This window comes from Pelmatolapia mariae, linkage group LG5 (assembly GCF_036321145.2).
Source record: "Pelmatolapia mariae isolate MD_Pm_ZW linkage group LG5, Pm_UMD_F_2, whole genome shotgun sequence".
Lineage (NCBI taxonomy): Eukaryota > Metazoa > Chordata > Actinopteri > Cichliformes > Cichlidae > Pelmatolapia > Pelmatolapia mariae.
In genome coordinates, this window is record NC_086231.1 from 3,532,595 (window position 1) to 3,550,180 (window position 17,586).

Consider the following 17,586-nt stretch of genomic DNA (forward strand, 5'->3'; position numbering starts at 1 on the left):
CTTGTGTAGTCTGGAAGATGAGTGGATGATGGGGTGGGTGCAGTTTTCTCTGTAGTGGGGTCGGGTGGGCTGTCCCGGGCTCTGTGGGGCCGGGCGGCGCTGCTGCACTGGGCCCTGGTCCGGATGGGCCTGGGCCCCCTTTCCCTGGCGGGTTGCAGAGCATGGGGGTGCCTACTGGGGTCAGCGGGGGAGCTGGCCCCAGGGAGGGGTCACTTGCCCCTCCCTTCCTTCCCTCCCCATCTCCAGCCGCCTCCCTCTTCCCGCTCCACCACAATCACCCACACATGCAGGGCCTTGGGGTAGGGGTGTGTCACCAGGGTGCAGAGGAGGCATCCCCCCCCCTCTGTCCCCTTCTGGCTGCCTCTGCCTCAATTTTATCTCACAACTTAGACATTCACATTACTCACACTCTCATAACACATACATATAGGATCTTGGGGGTGGGCTCACAACACGGACTCCAAATTACCATCAGGGTGTACACCTCACCCCTGGCGTCGTTGCCCACCTCTCAATTTTAAATACACGTAGACATTGAGGGCTATCAGGAGGGGCTATGCGCTTACCTGCTGCTCTCTGGCAGGTAGCTCCATGCCCTCCTGGGTTTTAATTGCACCTTAGAACACATATACATCAACACTACATATGAGCGGGTAGAGGGAGGTTTGGAATCTTCTCACACCCCCGGTCTCTGCGGCCTGCTGGAGCGGGGGGGCTAGGAGGAGGAGTTGGCCGTCCGACTGGGGTCTGGTGTGTGGGGCCTCCCTGCTGCTGCGGAGTCGGGGCAGTCTGCTTCTCCCCACTGCAGGGAAAAGGGTAACACCACCTGGGTCTGGGTGCAGTTTCCCCCTCCAGGGGCAAGGGTACCTAGACCCGGTTCTTAGAGTACGCTTGGGGAGTGTGATTGTGTGTACAGCGTCTCTTTATGTCTGTCTTCACGTTGGTTGAGTGTGGAGTAATTGCCTATGAGAGCATGAGGGTGGGAATGGATGTTTGTATTTGAGTGTGCCTGTATGTCTGTGTCTATATGTCAGGTTGGGTATCAGACGCCACCTCTCTGGGGACATCTCAGGCCCTCCAAGGTTTGGAGGCCTATCTCCCCCCACCACTTCCCCTGCCGGTGGCAGACGCCCTCAGACATCGATGCGTTGGTGGTTCTTTGTGTCCGGGGGTGGGCGTCCGGGTACACACCGGCTCACTCCTTGGTGGCTGCTTATCGGGGCCTGGAACCTGGGGCTCGCTCGGGCCACTTCGGGGGTGGGGTGCCCTCGGCCTCTCGGCCTGGGGCTCGGTCACTCAGGCACAGCTGGCTGCCGGCGGAGCTCACGGGCACGTCACTGCAACCCCCCCTGGCTTCTGCTCCGCGGCTGCTGAGTGATCCCTCATCTGGGACTCTCCTCAGCTCTTTCTGGGACAGTGGCGCGGCTGCCCCTCTGTTGGTCTTCCTTGGTCTCTTGTGTTCTGGGGGCCTCTGGATGTCTGGAGTTTTGATCTCCTCCATACCTGCTTCATGCCCTGGAGGATGGGACTGTGGCCCCCCACACCCTCTAGCAGATCATTACATTAAGGAACCTTTTAAATACAAGCGCGCTCATGCTCACAGGTGTACACACAGGTGATCACACACACAAACTACACCCTTTTTGGCTCCTACCTCAAAGCACACTGTGCGCTGTCGATCTTACGTGCTGCACAATAATGTTTAATATTAAGTATGTAGTGTCATATTCCCATATATCATTGTGATGTTGTTTATTCTATTACTCTCGTTTTCTTCTGCTTGTTTTCTTTTTTCTTTCTCAACAGGTGATCCAGGTGATCGATATATGTATTTTTTGTCTGCTTATTTTGTTGGTTTTTGTTTTTTGCCCTTTATCCCCGTCCCTCTTCTCAACTGTTTTTTTTTTTGTTTTGTTTTTTCCCCCCTCTTTCTTTCTCCCTTTTCTTTTCCCCTGTCCCGTATCTAGCAAGTAAAAAATATAAAATAAAATAAAATAAAATAAACAATAAAAGGTAAATCAAATGGACCATTACGGCAAGGCTGGGATGGTCCATTTGGTAAAGTAAATCCGTTGGGCATCTTTCTTCGCCTTTAGACAATAATTCTGATGTCAAAAGAACCAAATGGGACAGGTTTAAAAAAGAAAAAAAAAAAGCATTTAAACACTGCAGAGAGTAAAATTAACAGTAACGGTAGTTTGTCTAAGTCCGCCATTGTAGAAATTCATTTCACCGAAACAATAACCTGGCGCACAATGTGACGTCAAAAAAGGCACACACGTTTGACGCTGCGTTTTCTTCATTTTCTCTCAAAGGGGCATCTTAAAGCAAATAACTCATAAGCTGGAGAGGACATGGCATCTCACTAATTTAGAAGATCATCATTTAGCCTGAAAAAAGATGCAGCGGGTTTGGGGCAGTGCTAGGGGAAGCTGCCGCACCTTGACATAGCGCTGACCTAATCACCTTTTTTGATGATTAGGGACAGAATGTATCGAGTGAGGCATGATGCTCACACAAATGAAGAACAGCCAAAAAGCTGTCAGAAAAAACATGGTGGGGGCATATGGAATATGTCAAAACTCTTGAAACAATAGTGGAATTTAATTGGCTGGACATCTGATGGATGTGCACCAATGGTGTGGAACCTGCTCATAGTGTCAGCTGGTCCACCAGCCGGCCATCCCAAAAGGACTCTTGCGCCCAGGTCCGACTTGAGCGCTTTGGCATAGACATCATCATCTGACCATTTCACAGGAGTGGACAGGGATTTAATTTTGTACTAGTTCTGGTGGATTATGCGGCATGAGATCCCAAAGCGGTGTCGTTCTGCACCGTTTTTGAAAAACTGGGGCACAAGCACTGTTTCAGGTCATCTCTTGAGTCGGCACACCAAAAGAGATACTGACTGAGTGGGCACTTCATTTATGTCTCGCACAGTAAAGAAACTATATGAATTACTGGACATATGTTTGGACCAGCTTCAACTAATGATCTGGAAAGAATTTGCTCCGGGCCCATAAATTGCTTGCATTGCTTCCTTCTTATAACTCAAATTTAAAAGGGCTCTTCATGGTCACATGGCTGAATCAGGTAGTCTTGAATCCTCCCTTGGTGTTTCATCTTGACTTACCTTTTTCACTCATTATGTGTTTATACTCCACTCTGAATTTAATTCTAATTCATCCATCTATCCATCTTCGTCCAAGGCCAGAGCCAGGTCGCGGTGGCCTAAGCAGAGAAACACAGATCTCCCTCACCCCCGACTAACACCTTGGTTTTAGTCGGGGGAACACCAAGGTGTTCCCAGGTGAGCTGAAAAATATCATCTCTCAGCGTGTCCTGGATCTGCCCTGGGGCCTCCTCCTGTGGGACATGCCCGGATCACGTCATCTAGGAGGGACCCAGGATGCATCCTTGTCAGATGCCCAAACCACCTCAACTGGCTCCTTTTGATGTGGAGGAGCAGCGGTTCTACTCTGAGCCCCTCCTGGGTGGCCGAACGCCTCACCCAATCTCTAAGGGAGAGGCCATCTACTTTTCAGAGAAAGCTACCCAAAGCTTGTGACCATAGGTGAGAGTAGCGAGGTAGACAGACCGATAAATTAAGAGCTTTGCTTTTAAACTCAGCTCTCTCTTCACCGTGACAGACCAGTACAGCGTCTGCAGAATCCGCATCACTGTAGCATCACAGCACCTGTCTGTCTGTCATTCTCCCACTACCCTCTCCACTAACTTGTGAACAGGACACCGAAATACTTAAACTCTTCCACGTTGGGCAGGAACTTGTCATTGACCCAGATTGGGCACTCCATTATTTTTCCGACTGAGGACCATGGCCTTAGACTTGGAGGTGCTAATTCTAATTCCTGTTGCTTCACATTCAGCTGCAAACTGCTTCAGTGCGAGTTGGATCCCACCAACCGATGAAGCCTACAGAACCACATCATCAGTGAAAAGCAGAGACGAGATTCTGACACCACCCAAGGGGAAGCCACTGGGCTACGCCTAGAAATTCTCTCTATAAAACAGGTGTAGGCAACTCCAGGCATCAATTGCTGATGTCCTGTAGATTTTAGATGTGTTCTTGATCCAACACAGCTGGTTCAAATTGCTAAATCACCTCCTCAACATGTCTTGAAGTTCTCCAGATGCCTGGTAATGAACTATATTGAATAATTTGATTCAGGTGTGTTGACCCAGGGTGATATCTAAAACCTGCAGCACACCAGCACGTGAGGCCTGGAGTTGCCTACCCCGGCTATAAAATAATTAACAGAACTGGTGACAAAGGACAGCCCTTGCAGAGTCCAACACCCACCAGGAACAAATCCAACTTATTGCTGGCTATGCAGTCCAAGTTCTTGCAGTGGTTGTATAAGGATCGAATGACTCGTAGCACCAGGCCACCCCATACTCTTGAAGCACCTGTCACAGAACATTCCAAGGTACAAGATCAAATGACTTCTCCAAGTCCACAAAACACATGGAAATGGTAAATGGACTGATTCTTATATAGTGCTTTTCTACTCTCCCGGCATACTCAAAGCGCTGTATACAACATGCCTAATTCACACAAGCACTTCTAAACTCAAGTGCAACTAATTAAAACTCACACACATTCACACTCCGATGAACGCATCGGAGGGCAATTTGGGGTTAGTATCTTGCCCAATCGAACCACCAACCTTCCAATCAGTAGCTGATCTGCTCTACCACCTGAGCCACAGCCACCCCATGGCAGACGTAACTGGTTTTCAGCATGGGGGGGTCTAGCCAGGACCCTACTGGATACCATGTGGGAATCGAACTTGCAATCCCCAGAGGAGCGTGTACTCTTACCACTACACTATCAAGCTGCCTATCCATGCAGACTGGTTGGGCAAACTTCCATGCACAAGAAGTATCCTTGAGAAGCAAAAGAGCTGGGTTAGTGTTCTGCAACCATGATGAAAACAAGATTGTTCCTCCTGTAATCAAGCCACATTTCGCTTGGCCGGTCGTTACTTATCAGCTGCCTCAGAAATCCCACAGGCTAGCCAAGCATGATAGCACTCCTTCTTCAGCCTGATGGCTCCCTTTGCCCTGGGTGTCTACCACCACGACAAGCACCAACCACCCTGCAGCTTAATGCAGCAATCTTCAGCAATGGAGGTGCTGAACATGGTCCATTAAGACTCAATATCCCCAGTCTCCCTCTGAATGCTGTCAAAGCTTTCCCAGAGAGCTGAAGATCATGCAGATGTGGGGCTCTGCTAGGTGCACCCTCAATATATGTTTAGGCACCCCAGGTCTGTCCAGCATCCTCCACCCACCATCTGATCCAACTCTCCACCAGGTGGTGATTAGTTGACAGCTCAACACCTTCACCCGAGTGTCCAGAACATATGGCCACAGTTCTGATAATATAATTACAAAATTGATCATCAACCTGCTTCTTAGGGTGTCCTGGTGCCACGTGGACTTATGGAAAACCTTATGTTCAAACACGGTGTTTGTTATGGACAAACTGTGCTCAGAAGTCCACTAACAGAACACTGCTCAGGTTCAGACCTGGAAGGCCGTTCCTCCCAGTCACGCCCCTGCTGGCCTCACTGTCGCTGCTCACATGAGCGTCGAAGTCTCCCAGCAAGATAACTAATTATTAGTTATTATTAGGGTCATATTTTCTCCTTATCTTACAGCATGAAGCACCTTACTGTAACTGTTGTTGTGATCTGGTTCTATATAAAAATATATAAATATAAAAGTGCATTGAAATTGAACTGAATTCAGTTGAAGCCCAAACATTAGCCTCTTGGATTTTTCAACATATTGTATATTACATATAATTTCTTTTCTGAAAAAAGTGCATTGCTAAGGCTACCATTTGAAATGAACAAATAACTTCAATGGTCCTTTGTACTGATTCTCTAAGTCTTTAGAAAACCATTTTGAAAATGTTTTGACTATTGAAAGCATATTAAGCAATTCACGTCTTTAATATGTGTGAATTTAATCCTGGTAAAAAAACAAAAAACAAACGCTCCTACCAGCAAAGAATCTTATCTTTTATTGTAGATAAATAAAATCTTTAATAACATCTTCATATTCATTTATATACAGCAATCTGGGAACCCAACATTCTGTTCAGTCTGTCCACTTTTAAATAGGCAGATAAAATCAAAACAGACTGCCTGTATTTTGGCAAATGCAAGCCCCTTTTTTCTCCTTGCTGCTTACCTAAACGCAGCCAAAGCCTACACAAATGTTTGGCCAATAGAACTCAGTTAAAAATGTAAGCCAGAAAGTTTCTACTACCAAATATCTAGCTATTAGAGTCTGTCTCTGTAGGAGTTAGGGTAAAGGTTGCAAACACTATCCCCAGTGTGTGTGTGACCTTTACAATCAGGGCCTAATGAGACTGTTTCTCGTTGTGTGACTTGCTTCATCAGTAGACCTACACTGTAAAATGTAATTCTAGCTGTTTGTTATTTCAACATATTATTCTATATCAGTTTGACGATAGATGACTGAAGTTGTTGTTATAACATAGAATTACAAGCTAAAAACGTCCCAATTACACCAAAAAAAGCTAACTTGAAAACTCATGTCCAGCTAAATCAGAAACTTATGTGAACTTGACAATGCGGGTAAGTTGAGCACAGCAGGATTCAAAACTGCCTCACGTGACTGCTACCGAGGTGCATCATGGGGAATTGGCGGTTAACGACATGCTCACTTTACTTGGACGTTTTCTAATCGTCTTCTTTGGAATATGCTTTCAAGGTGAGTAACATTGGTTATAACTATAAGGAAAGAGAGCTACAAAAGTTGGAACATGTTTTGAATTTATGGCATGACGTGTGTTTTTCTCTTTTACCGAAATGTTTGCTTTAGCTAATGTAACTTTAGCCGACAAGGTCCAGCTTGTGTGTCATGACCAAACTTGACCTAATAAACTGACATATGGCCTTTTTTATGGGTTTAATGTGGCGCTGAGCAAATCACAAGTATTGTGCCGCTAGCTTTAAGGTTGTGCACTCAACCACTGTTGCGATATTAGCAAGCTAACTCAGCTAATTAATAAAGCTTATTTCATATTGTCTCTGTACTTGTAAATTTCTTTCAAGTTCACAGGCTGTTGTATTTTGGTGGAAGTTCATTTTGGCAATATTTCCAATAACTGGCTGGGTTCAAAAAGACCTTTTTGGCAGGACTCGGATGCTTGTTGTCATCTGTTTATCCCTATGTAATCACTTAAGGTGTTATTAACTGCTGCATGCTAAGCTGCAAGAGTGCACTGAGGACAGAGACAAAATATGGTCTACAAACCAGCATTATATTAGTTTTTATCAGATAGTCCTCCAGTGTGTTTATTTTTTGCTTTAATTATATTGTGCAGTTATTTGTTACCCTGAAATGCTTTATGCTTAACAACAGTTCACTATTTTGACTTATTTTTGAACTCTTGTGATCAGTATGACTAGATTGTGTGAGTTTCCATACTAAACGAGCTGTAGTGATAAAATAATTGGCATCAGAGACACTGATTTTTGGCATGGTATACTGCAGAAGTTTTTTTTTTTTTGCATAATTTACCTTTTAATTAAACTGCATTCTCTGTATTGTAACAAAACTAACATTGTTTATATGTCAGAAAATTAGCAAACATGAATAAATGGCGAAAACAATATAATTATAACATATATTTTTATTTTACTTATTTTAGGTCTGTGAAGCCAAACTTGATGCTGGGGATTTATTTTTGTCAGTGGAGTCAAATGGTAAGTTACAATTTGTGCATTTTGTCATACTGGAAACACCTCAGATTATATTGTAATTTAATAGCTCTGTAGAACAAATGATATAAAGATTGTAGTGTCAGGGTACTTCTTAAGAAGTAATATGGCACTATTGATGATCACATGCAGGTGGCATAAACTAAATATTCAGACGTGTTACCAACAAATGATTCATTAACAAAAGCAATGGAGCAGACTGTTTAGGTTCTTGTGGTTGTAATAACATCCATAACTGCAAGTTTGTCATTAATTTATTTTCACAGGTCTAGATGATCACATCTGACTTTGTCATTTAAATGAGGTGGACTTGCAAACTTTGCACTCTTTTGGGTAAATTGCTGTCCACTACATATACACAGAATCTGCACAGTATTTCAGATCTAAAAAGGGAGTATGTAATGGACTTGCTGGCTTTAATGTAAAAAGCCTGTTGTGTAACTTTAATGAGGCAGTTGGACTAAAACAGTATTGCTCATCAAGGTAAACATCTGAGGAATAAGGAAACTGTTACTTGTCCTTTTACTCAGTGTTCTTTTAATCGCACGTTTACTAAAGTTTTACATCACATAAGTCATTTTCACAATCATTCTACTTTAAAAGATTTCAAGACAGAGCTTATTGTTCTCTGAACTTCCTTGTTTGCTGAACGGCAGGTAAAGTGCATCTTTTTGTTTGTTTGCTTTTGTGTGTTTGTGTTTTCTCTAATGGGCCTCAGATGACTGTTTGCTTAAATTTGGGTCTCAAAGAATCTTTTTTTAATTCTGCCTGTACTCTCCACCCCTCTTCTTCTATTGCTCAGGTTGAAGCAGAATTTGCCCGTCTTACATCTGTTGACCTGAAAGGGTTCCTTTTTGCTGTGCTTGACCATTATGGAGAGGTTCGTGGAGCTGTACAAAATCAAGAGCGGCATAGAAAGGCTAACTAGGCTCATAAGATGCTTCGGAGATGATGTAAGTGTTCAACTGCGAAATCTAATCCTTTGTTTAAGTTTTAGGTTATCCAGTTCAACTGATGAACTCATTGAAAGAAAGCTGATAAGTAAAGTCTGTCATCATATTTCACAACTGGACATTTAGTGTGGTAACTTTTACAGAATCTATGTATATTGGTGGTAGGTTGGATATCATATTCTACTTGAATGTCCTGATAAGCCTGATTCAAAATCTCCAATGATAATCATATATTGATGGAATTATGCATCAAAAAGCTGTGAATTTGGAGCTGTCTACATGCTTCATAAACACTGTTTAAAAAGTGTTTTTGTTTTCTTTTTGACTTCTTTGACCAGAGCCCTACACAAAGGAAGAGGACAGAGGACCTCATTTTCTAAAGGAAGATCCCTCACACACTTTCAAGACTGTGAAGGTTAGCATTGTTTCTTTTAGTAAATTTAATAATGACAGCACCACAGTGGATTTTAAATTAAAAAGTACATGTGTACTTTTTCCTCACCAAATGTATTATTACAAGATCTTTGACACTGGATTTGGTCTGGGTTTCAGAGAAACTAACTGGCAAGCTAGCATTGATATTATTAGTGTCTTGTGTTTATTCATGTCTTCACCAGGGTCTTTGACATTTCGCTGCTGTACTGTTCACTTCAGCTTTACGTTTGATTTCTCACATTGTATATTGTAATGGCAGAGATATTAGGATATTTAAGGGGCTGCAGTGGCTGCTACAGCTGTGGGGGGCAATACTTTGGCGAAATGTCCTGGACCCTGGAAAAGAGACTGTGTAGACTGGGTAAGCAATTAAAGGTTACTGGCCGAGAGTCATTGGGCAGCTGGGTAAAGGTGGATGTTGATATTCAGTGCCAATTATGCAACCTGTTCAGCCATGTCTATATGCTCTTTTTTCATGCTGTTAATATAGGGGGAAAAAATAAACTTTAATCAATAAACTGATTAAAGAAGCATTGTCTATGGAGCCATAATCTGATCCTGTAGTGTAGCTGCAGTTTGCACATTTCATGTATTCTCAGCCAGATTTGGTTTAGAGCACAGCCAATATTTAGCATAAGTAGATTTAAATTCACACACTGGTGATGGCAAGCTACATTGTAGCCACAGCCACCCTGGGGCGCACTGACAGAGGCGAGGCTGCCGGACACTGGCACCACCGGGCCCTCTGACCACCACCAGTAGGCAACAGGTGAAGTGTCTTGCCCAAGGACACAACGACTGAAACTGTCGGAGCCAGGGCTCGAACCGGCAACCTTCCAATTATAAGACGAACTGTCAACTCTTGAGTCACGATTCAGTCATCCACCCATGTGTGTGAATGACTGAATGTGTAAAGCACTTTGGAGTCCTTAGGGGACTAGTAAAGCACTATACAAATACAGGCCATTTACCATTTAAATTGAAAATTTTGTTTGAATTCTGCAATTGAAGACATGCTCAGTTATTTATGAACATGGTCTTTGTTTAAAGCAAGAAATGGATTTGTAACATGGGGGTGCATATCTCATTCTGAAAAAACTTTAACAACTAATAAGTGTTACCCAAAGCCAATCACCATCATCCAAAGCATCAGTATGGCTCTTCTTTGGAAAGACATGAATTGTTAAGCACACGGGATATTGTGTAATTGTAATTGTGTAATTTTTTTTTTTTTTTTTTGTCTTTGAACCCTTTTATAGCCGACAGGTATTGAAGACACGTTTTCTAAGAGGATGAAAGTTGGCATTGCGATGGTGAAAGAAGAAGACATCGATGTGTTGGTTGTCCTTGAGGCAGCAGTAATCCTGTCTAATCTGAGGGATGTCTCAACTGCCATTTCCATGCTGATGGGCCTTCTTTTTGCCCTCAACATACACTATCCAAAGGAACTTAAGGACATCTTTGAAGTCATTCAGAACATCCTAATGAACATTGGTGGAAGGCAGTGCATCTCACTAGTGCATGGTCTAAGAAACAGACTCTTGCAGAAAGCCATGCAGAACTGTAATTGTATGATCCTTAGTGTTAAGGACAGTTTTTATTTTACTGTTTGTTTTTTTATTCTTGCAAGTTCTCATTCTCACTTTTGTATGTCACTAAATGACTACACTTTACATTCCAGATTAGACAATTGCTCATTTGTTCATGGTTTAAGAAACTTATGTGAACAACAATATAATGCTGGACTTTGCAGATGCTTATCTCATGCAAGTCAGTAGTTTTTCCTTTGTTTTGCAATTGAGCAGACTCAAACTAATGTTTCTGAAATATCCATATTATCAAATGTTTCAGAAGCATGCAGTCATTTTCAGAGATATTGGTTCTGTGGAATTTGTTGCAATTGTAAACGAAGACAAATACAAGAGTTTGATGTCTTAGTTATTATAAACTGATCTTTACTGTCACTTATCAAAGGTTTTGTACTATTTTAATATTTCAAGTTTTATGCTAACAGGTGTGACTGAGCACAATGAAGTTTAAAAATTTTGTAAATGTAAAGAATAACTTTTCTAAAATAGCAAGTGTCCCGTTGATACATTACATTAATGCAGACTTTATGTTGTTACTTCACAAGAATCACTACTGCTCCTAGAGTATTGGTCAGAATTTCATCTTCACCCAAACTGGGCTCAAGACCAAGTTCAAATTTATTGTTTCACAGGGAGCAGCCTTTGAGTTTTGATGGATTGTGAGCCTGATGAGCTACGTCACTGATTTTTCTGTTTCTCAGATGACTAAGATGGCACAATAAATGGTGAATGTTGGGTGCTCATGAGTAATTGTCTTGTCATGTTCTTAAAACAAACTTTCTGTATGAAATGATCAGATAGACTTTAATGGAATCTGTGGGGTTTTATTTTTTTTCTGTAAACAACAGAAAATTAATTTAAAGGAATGTAGATATTTAAACCTGAGATCTAAGATAAACCTAACAGGTAGTTTTGCTGAAATGGATGTTAGAAAGCCAAAAAAAAAACAAAACAAAACTTAAGATGTTTAATACACATTTTTCTTTACATCCAGTCAATCAACTCTGATAATTAAAATGAAACTGATTTACAAGTTCACTCAGCTACCTTAAGGAGCTCAGTTAATTAATAAACTTAAATCAACTTAGCTAACAGATTATGTTAGTTAAGCTAAAATAGATTCCTAAGTTAAAAGAACTACTAAAGTATTTGAATTAACTAAAAAACCCAAGTCAACTGAACTAGGACAAGAGTTTAAACAATAGATTATTTTAATTTAGCTGAAAGGGTTTTCCCAAGTAAAGATGACAATTAAAGGAGTTGAACTGACTAATAAATCTCAGTCAACTAAACTAAGATGAAAGTTTAGACAACATGTGATTTTTCATTAAGATAACAATTGGTTGTGTTATAAGAACAAACTCTATTTCTTGACTTAACTTAAAATTTTAAGGCAGCCCTTTACCTCATATTTTTAAGTTGAAACAACAAGTTATATTTTACAGTGTAGGATTAATGAAAATGTCAGTATGTCCCAAAAGTAATTGCTGTGAAAAATTAAACAAAGTCAAACTTGCAGAAAGTTTACTCAAGCAAGTGCAATATTGTTAGAAGTAATCATGCCGGGTGTTACAGTGAAGTCAGAACTGCAAGCGTGCAGTGTTTTTTTTAGCCTACCTGCATTACGTAAGCATCTGTACACACTACCCTGAATCCTTGAAGGACCTCAAACCACATATAAAGTTTGTGTTGCGTTGGTGTAATGATTTAAATGCATAAACTCAGGTAGGCACAACATGTCTTGGAATTTGTCAGTATTACATGAATTACTGAAGTACTTCAGTGAAATTATGATGGTTTAATAGCTTTTGCTGTACTGTCATTGATTGTATTCTGTATATTTCATTGACTGAAATGTTAACAAAAAACTTTTATTGGTGTATTTTCTTGATAAAATCTTGATATAATTTTCTGTTGCAGGAAATGTTATAGTTTTGTATGGTCTTTATCCAGAGTTCCAGGAAACAGTTTTGAGTCTGCTGGATAAAACAATCATTCGTTAAAAAATAGTTAATAACATAATATCTTTGCTGTTTAAAGAATCTTAAATGTCCCATCAGTCATTATGACAATTAAAAGACTGAACATTTAATTCAGTGACAGTCTTCAAAAGACTGCATATTGTATGATGTTAGTTATGGAAAAAAGGATTTAATAATGGATGAAAAAAGAGTTATTTTTCCTCTACATGTTAGCTACTAGACTGTATTGCAAATACTTATTTTTTATCTTACAAACTTGACGTCTGGATCTTAAGCGTTGGGTGAGTGGGGTTTTATTTTTTGCCATTTAGTCTGAAAACAAAGTTCACAGCTCTGTGCTCCTAACCAAAGGTATTAAAGGTAAGTGGGACTAAACTGAAAACAAAAGAGAGAAATAACTTAAAATGACAAAAAAATAATGATTAACTACACTTTAACAACTAAATTAACTGAAAATAAAGTAAAAGAATAGACAAGTATGCAGTGTATTTAATTTTGAAAAAGTCTCACTGTCGATTTATTCTTGTGACGCTTTAATTGGTTTAATTGTCATCATTTTAAATGGATATATCTTAACTCATAGTGAAAACTGATTTATTTTGGATGATTACCACATATTTACAATCGTGTTTCTCCTATGTTAGTTTTTCAGTTTTTAAGAGATGAGTACATCATCTACCAATCAGACCGTGGCCATAAACTATCGAGACGCTTTCGCCAATGTTGTGCCAAAGAATGTGTTTGTTGTGGTTCTCTGCATCTCCATCAACTACATCAATGTAGCACTGATGCAAACATTTTCCAAAAACCAGGTATGACATTTCTCTATTATTCAAAAAGTGATGGCTAGATTCAAATTCAATGTTTCCTACAAATGGGGCTTGTCCAAACTTATGACTGATGAACTTCAAAATCATTGTAATGAATTCTTGAACATTGCAAGATAAATAGCATTCCTCAACTTAATTAGGAGATGCCCGCATTAAGCAGCACATACTCAATCAGACTTTGTTTCTGTGTTTTATTGAGGAGTGAAATGTAGCGTGGAACTTAGCCTCATTGCTTTGCCTGTTTCTTAGACAAATGAATTCAGGAACGAATTACTCTGATCCAAGGTGTGTAATGGAACATTGTCTTTGGGAAAACTCAGTGTGCCTCTTTGGTGTCTTTCACAAGAGACTTCACAACATTATTAAACAAAAGTGATATAAAGCAGGTCTTTGGTCCATTACTCAATATTATCCTTATTTTCTTTTTCTTTTTTAACTTTTCTTCCCATTTTTTTAGATCTTTTATACAAATCCACGGTACATCCTGTTCTTGCACCTGATACTCAACGATATGATCCTAGTAACACTGAGCACCATGATGTTCGTCATCAGCTACGTCCTCATCAGGATAAATGTCTCTGTCTGTTGTGTGCTCACCCTGCTTGCTGTTTTAGTCACTGAAAACACCCCTCTGAATCTGGCTTGCATGGCAGTGGAGTGCTACATTGCCATCTGCATCCCTCTTCGTCACGTCCAAATCTGCACTGTCAAAAGGACGTTAATTTTAATTGGTTTAATTTGGATGACCAGCATGCTGTCTGTTCTTCCTGATCTCTTCATCAGCTTGGCCACAATGCCACTGGATTTCTTTAATTCTCGTGTGTTTTGCATCAAAGAAACAGTCTTTCGAATTCCCCAGATTATCAAGAAGAGGGATATCACCTATATAGTTTATCTGGTTATTGTCTGGTTTATTATCTTTTTTACGTACTTCAAAATCCTGTTCACCGCAAAAACAGCAAGCCAAGATGCTACAAAGGCCAGAAATACAATTATTCTCCATGGTTTTCAGGTGTTGTTGTCTATGTCGATGTATATAGAGCCCCCACTGAAGGAGGCGCTGCTGAAATGGCTTCCTCAATATTATTCAGATTCCCTTTTTGCTTGTTATATTATTTTCCAGATCCTACCACGAGCAATTAGTCCAATAGTTTATGGAGTAAGAGACAAAACTTACAGGAAGTACCTGAAAAAATATCTGTTATGTAAAATGAGCTCCTAGGAATTATATTCCTAATCTTTACACAGAGGGAAATATTTGTTTACTATAAGAATTGTTAGACATAAGTTTAACTAATGAAGCAGTATGTAAAGATCAAGGTATCACATGCATATCAATACTTTTCTGGAACATTAGATTGTAAATAAAGATTGATGTAGCCACAAATTGGTTTCTGTAACCCTCAGTGTGAAGCCTCAACATTAGTGTATTGGATTTATCAACATATGGAATGTTACATATGTTAGAAGAAGAAACAAAATGCTCATATTCTGCACTGTTGTGGTCTTTAGAATATTTTTCCCCATCTTCCAGTCCAGGTTGGGCTGGGTTTCCCCTCCCAGCCTCCTCCTCCCTTCTGCCAGGCACACCTGCATCTCCTAAAGCTGCAATCAACAACTGTACTTAAGGACCAGCCTGAGACTTCACTCCTCTCCAGATTGACTGCTATCTGTAAGTAGTAAATTGGCTCCCCAGTTGTGTCCTACTCTTTCCTTTCCTGTGTTAGCTCTGTTATCTTCCTGTTTCCAGTTTAATCTGGCCTGGCTCAACCTGTTCAACACCTGATTCCTCGAAGCTGATGTTCCTCCTGTATGAAACCTCCAGCCTTTGATCACCCCGCCTGCCCTGCTGGACCCTCCTGCTCCTCGGACCTAGTAACAGACCCTTAAGGACAGATTCGCTCAGGACACTTCCGTCTCTGCAACGACAGATCGGCATTCCACACCCAAGGATTAAATCTCTACCAGTATCAAGTAAGAAACCCTTACTCTCTGCTCTCCTCAGCCACACTGGAACTTATGTACATGGGTCATTGGATTAACTTTGTTCTCCTCTTTCCTAGCACTCTCCCCCTCCCGTGACATCCTGGTATGACCTTCCCTGTAATTACATGTTACAAGTTATTGTTGTAAATAAAACTTTTTAACTTAGTCAAGATGCCTCACTCAAGTCTGTTTTTGAGTCCAGTATTTTCTTACTGCCTACAAAAGCCCTTGACCTAATCATCATAAAGTGCATAACTAAGACCACCATTTGTAATAAAAAACAAAAAAAATTTGCATTGTTTATTTGGAAGTCTAATGCTGTATATTAAAGTCACATAATATTGTACTGAAAAAGCTTTTGCAATAAGCTCTTTGTTTAAATTAAGCTTTTACCTATGTCATTTTACCCTGACCTATGAACTTGAAGAATTGCATACTACATGATGTATGTTATTATTTTTACCAATATGATTAGAACGGATTTAAATGAAAACTTTGGCTTCTATACAATGTGTGATTTTGGAAAACTTCATGGTGTCACTGCGACATCATAGGGCATTGTAATGAAAGGATAAAAAGTATGTTGTACAGATCTTTTCATACCATGTAAAGCAGCGGTCCCCACCCACCAGGCCACGGACCAGTACCAGTCCATGAGTCGTTTGGTACCGGGCCGCAAAAGTTGATGCTTGGGTGTGAAATTTATGGTTTTCAGGGTCTTTATTGTTAACTCAGTTTCCCTGGGTCTTTTCCCGTGTTGTAGTTGTGTGTCTTATTTTGAAAGAAATATTTACATGTTACCATAGTGACCAGAGAGCATTCAGGGACAGAGAGGAGGATGTTACTCTCAATGCTGTTGGCGCATTTCAGGTGGATGCTGCTAATAAAGTTACACGTTTACACAGTGAATTCGCGTTAATTATTATATTTACAAAATACAGCAACAACAGCAGTTTTTGTCTTGGTCGTATCATTTTATTTTGTTGTATTTATCCGCGACACCCTAAAGGCCGGTCCGTGAAAATATTGTCTGACATTAAACCGGTTTCCATGGCGGAAAAAAGGTTGGGGACCGCTGATGTAAAGGAATGGTTTCTTGCATTTTTTTTCAGTGTCAACTTTGGCCTTGGGCGCTAACAATGAAGGTCAAGGTCAAATTCTTAACCAGCCTAGGTACTCTTGTTGCCATAGCCTTGCATTACTGTTTGAAGATGACACATAAAAATCTGAGAGTAGTATAAAATCTTTACTGATTTTCACAATTGGTGTGACCTTGACGAGATTTTCACCAAAATAAAATAATTGCGAGCTGTTTTTCGTATCTAACATCACACAAAATTTAAAAAGGATATCTTGAAAACTGTTGACTTCTTGACTACTAACAAACAGAAAACAAACAAACAAATAGAACCAATTACATACTCTGTTTGAGGGTGTATAACTTCACTGCTTCTTGTTACGGATTCTCTAAATCTTTAGATTAGCCATTTGTCCAACATCTGTTTGTGATTTTGATGATCATTTAAAGCACTTTAAACACTTCACATGTCTTTCATATGTGTGAATATCATCCTAGAAAAGACCACTCCCATCAGTATAGAATCTTTATTTATAGGATAAAGGAAATCTTTAACAACAGCTGTGTTCAAACTGGACCTCCATTAACAGTAATGGGCGTGACGGCGCTCTCAGGCTGGCCGGCTGGTTCACCAGCTGACATTTCTAGCAGGATGTACACCAGCGACACGCATTCATTCCCAAACAAAGACACCCAGGGAACAGGCCAGCAACTACCCCAGAGCGCCCATTCAGATACCCCGGAGCCATCAAGAACCCAAGTGCGGGGGGCTCAGTGAGTACCACACCCAGGCATGAACTGTTTGTGACACTCCCCTCTGGCAGGTGGTTGTGGTCCATCAGAATCCAGAACAGTTTCTTTCCCCAGACTGTCAGACTACTCAACAACACCCACTAACCCCTCTCACTACTCAGTTAATGTGTCAGGCTATAATAATTTTGCGCACACCCAC

General features: G+C 40.7%; 1 protein-coding gene and 1 long non-coding RNA gene across 2 annotated transcripts; both read left to right on the plus strand.

The window, feature by feature from the left end:
• Positions 1-8,689: 8,689 nt before the first annotated feature.
• On the plus strand, positions 8,690-10,523 carry LOC134628197 (uncharacterized). Its single transcript, XR_010093961.1, has 3 exons — positions 8,690-8,734; positions 9,073-9,149; positions 10,429-10,523. It is a non-coding gene; the product is annotated as an uncharacterized LOC134628197 (long non-coding RNA).
• A 2,879-nt stretch (positions 10,524-13,402) lies between these two features.
• On the plus strand, positions 13,403-14,792 carry LOC134627545 (odorant receptor 131-2-like). Its single transcript, XM_063473735.1, has 2 exons — positions 13,403-13,552; positions 14,028-14,792. The coding sequence occupies exons 1-2, from the start codon at positions 13,403-13,405 to the stop codon at positions 14,790-14,792; spliced, it is 915 nt and encodes a 304-aa protein (XP_063329805.1).
• Positions 14,793-17,586: the final 2,794 nt, after the last annotated feature.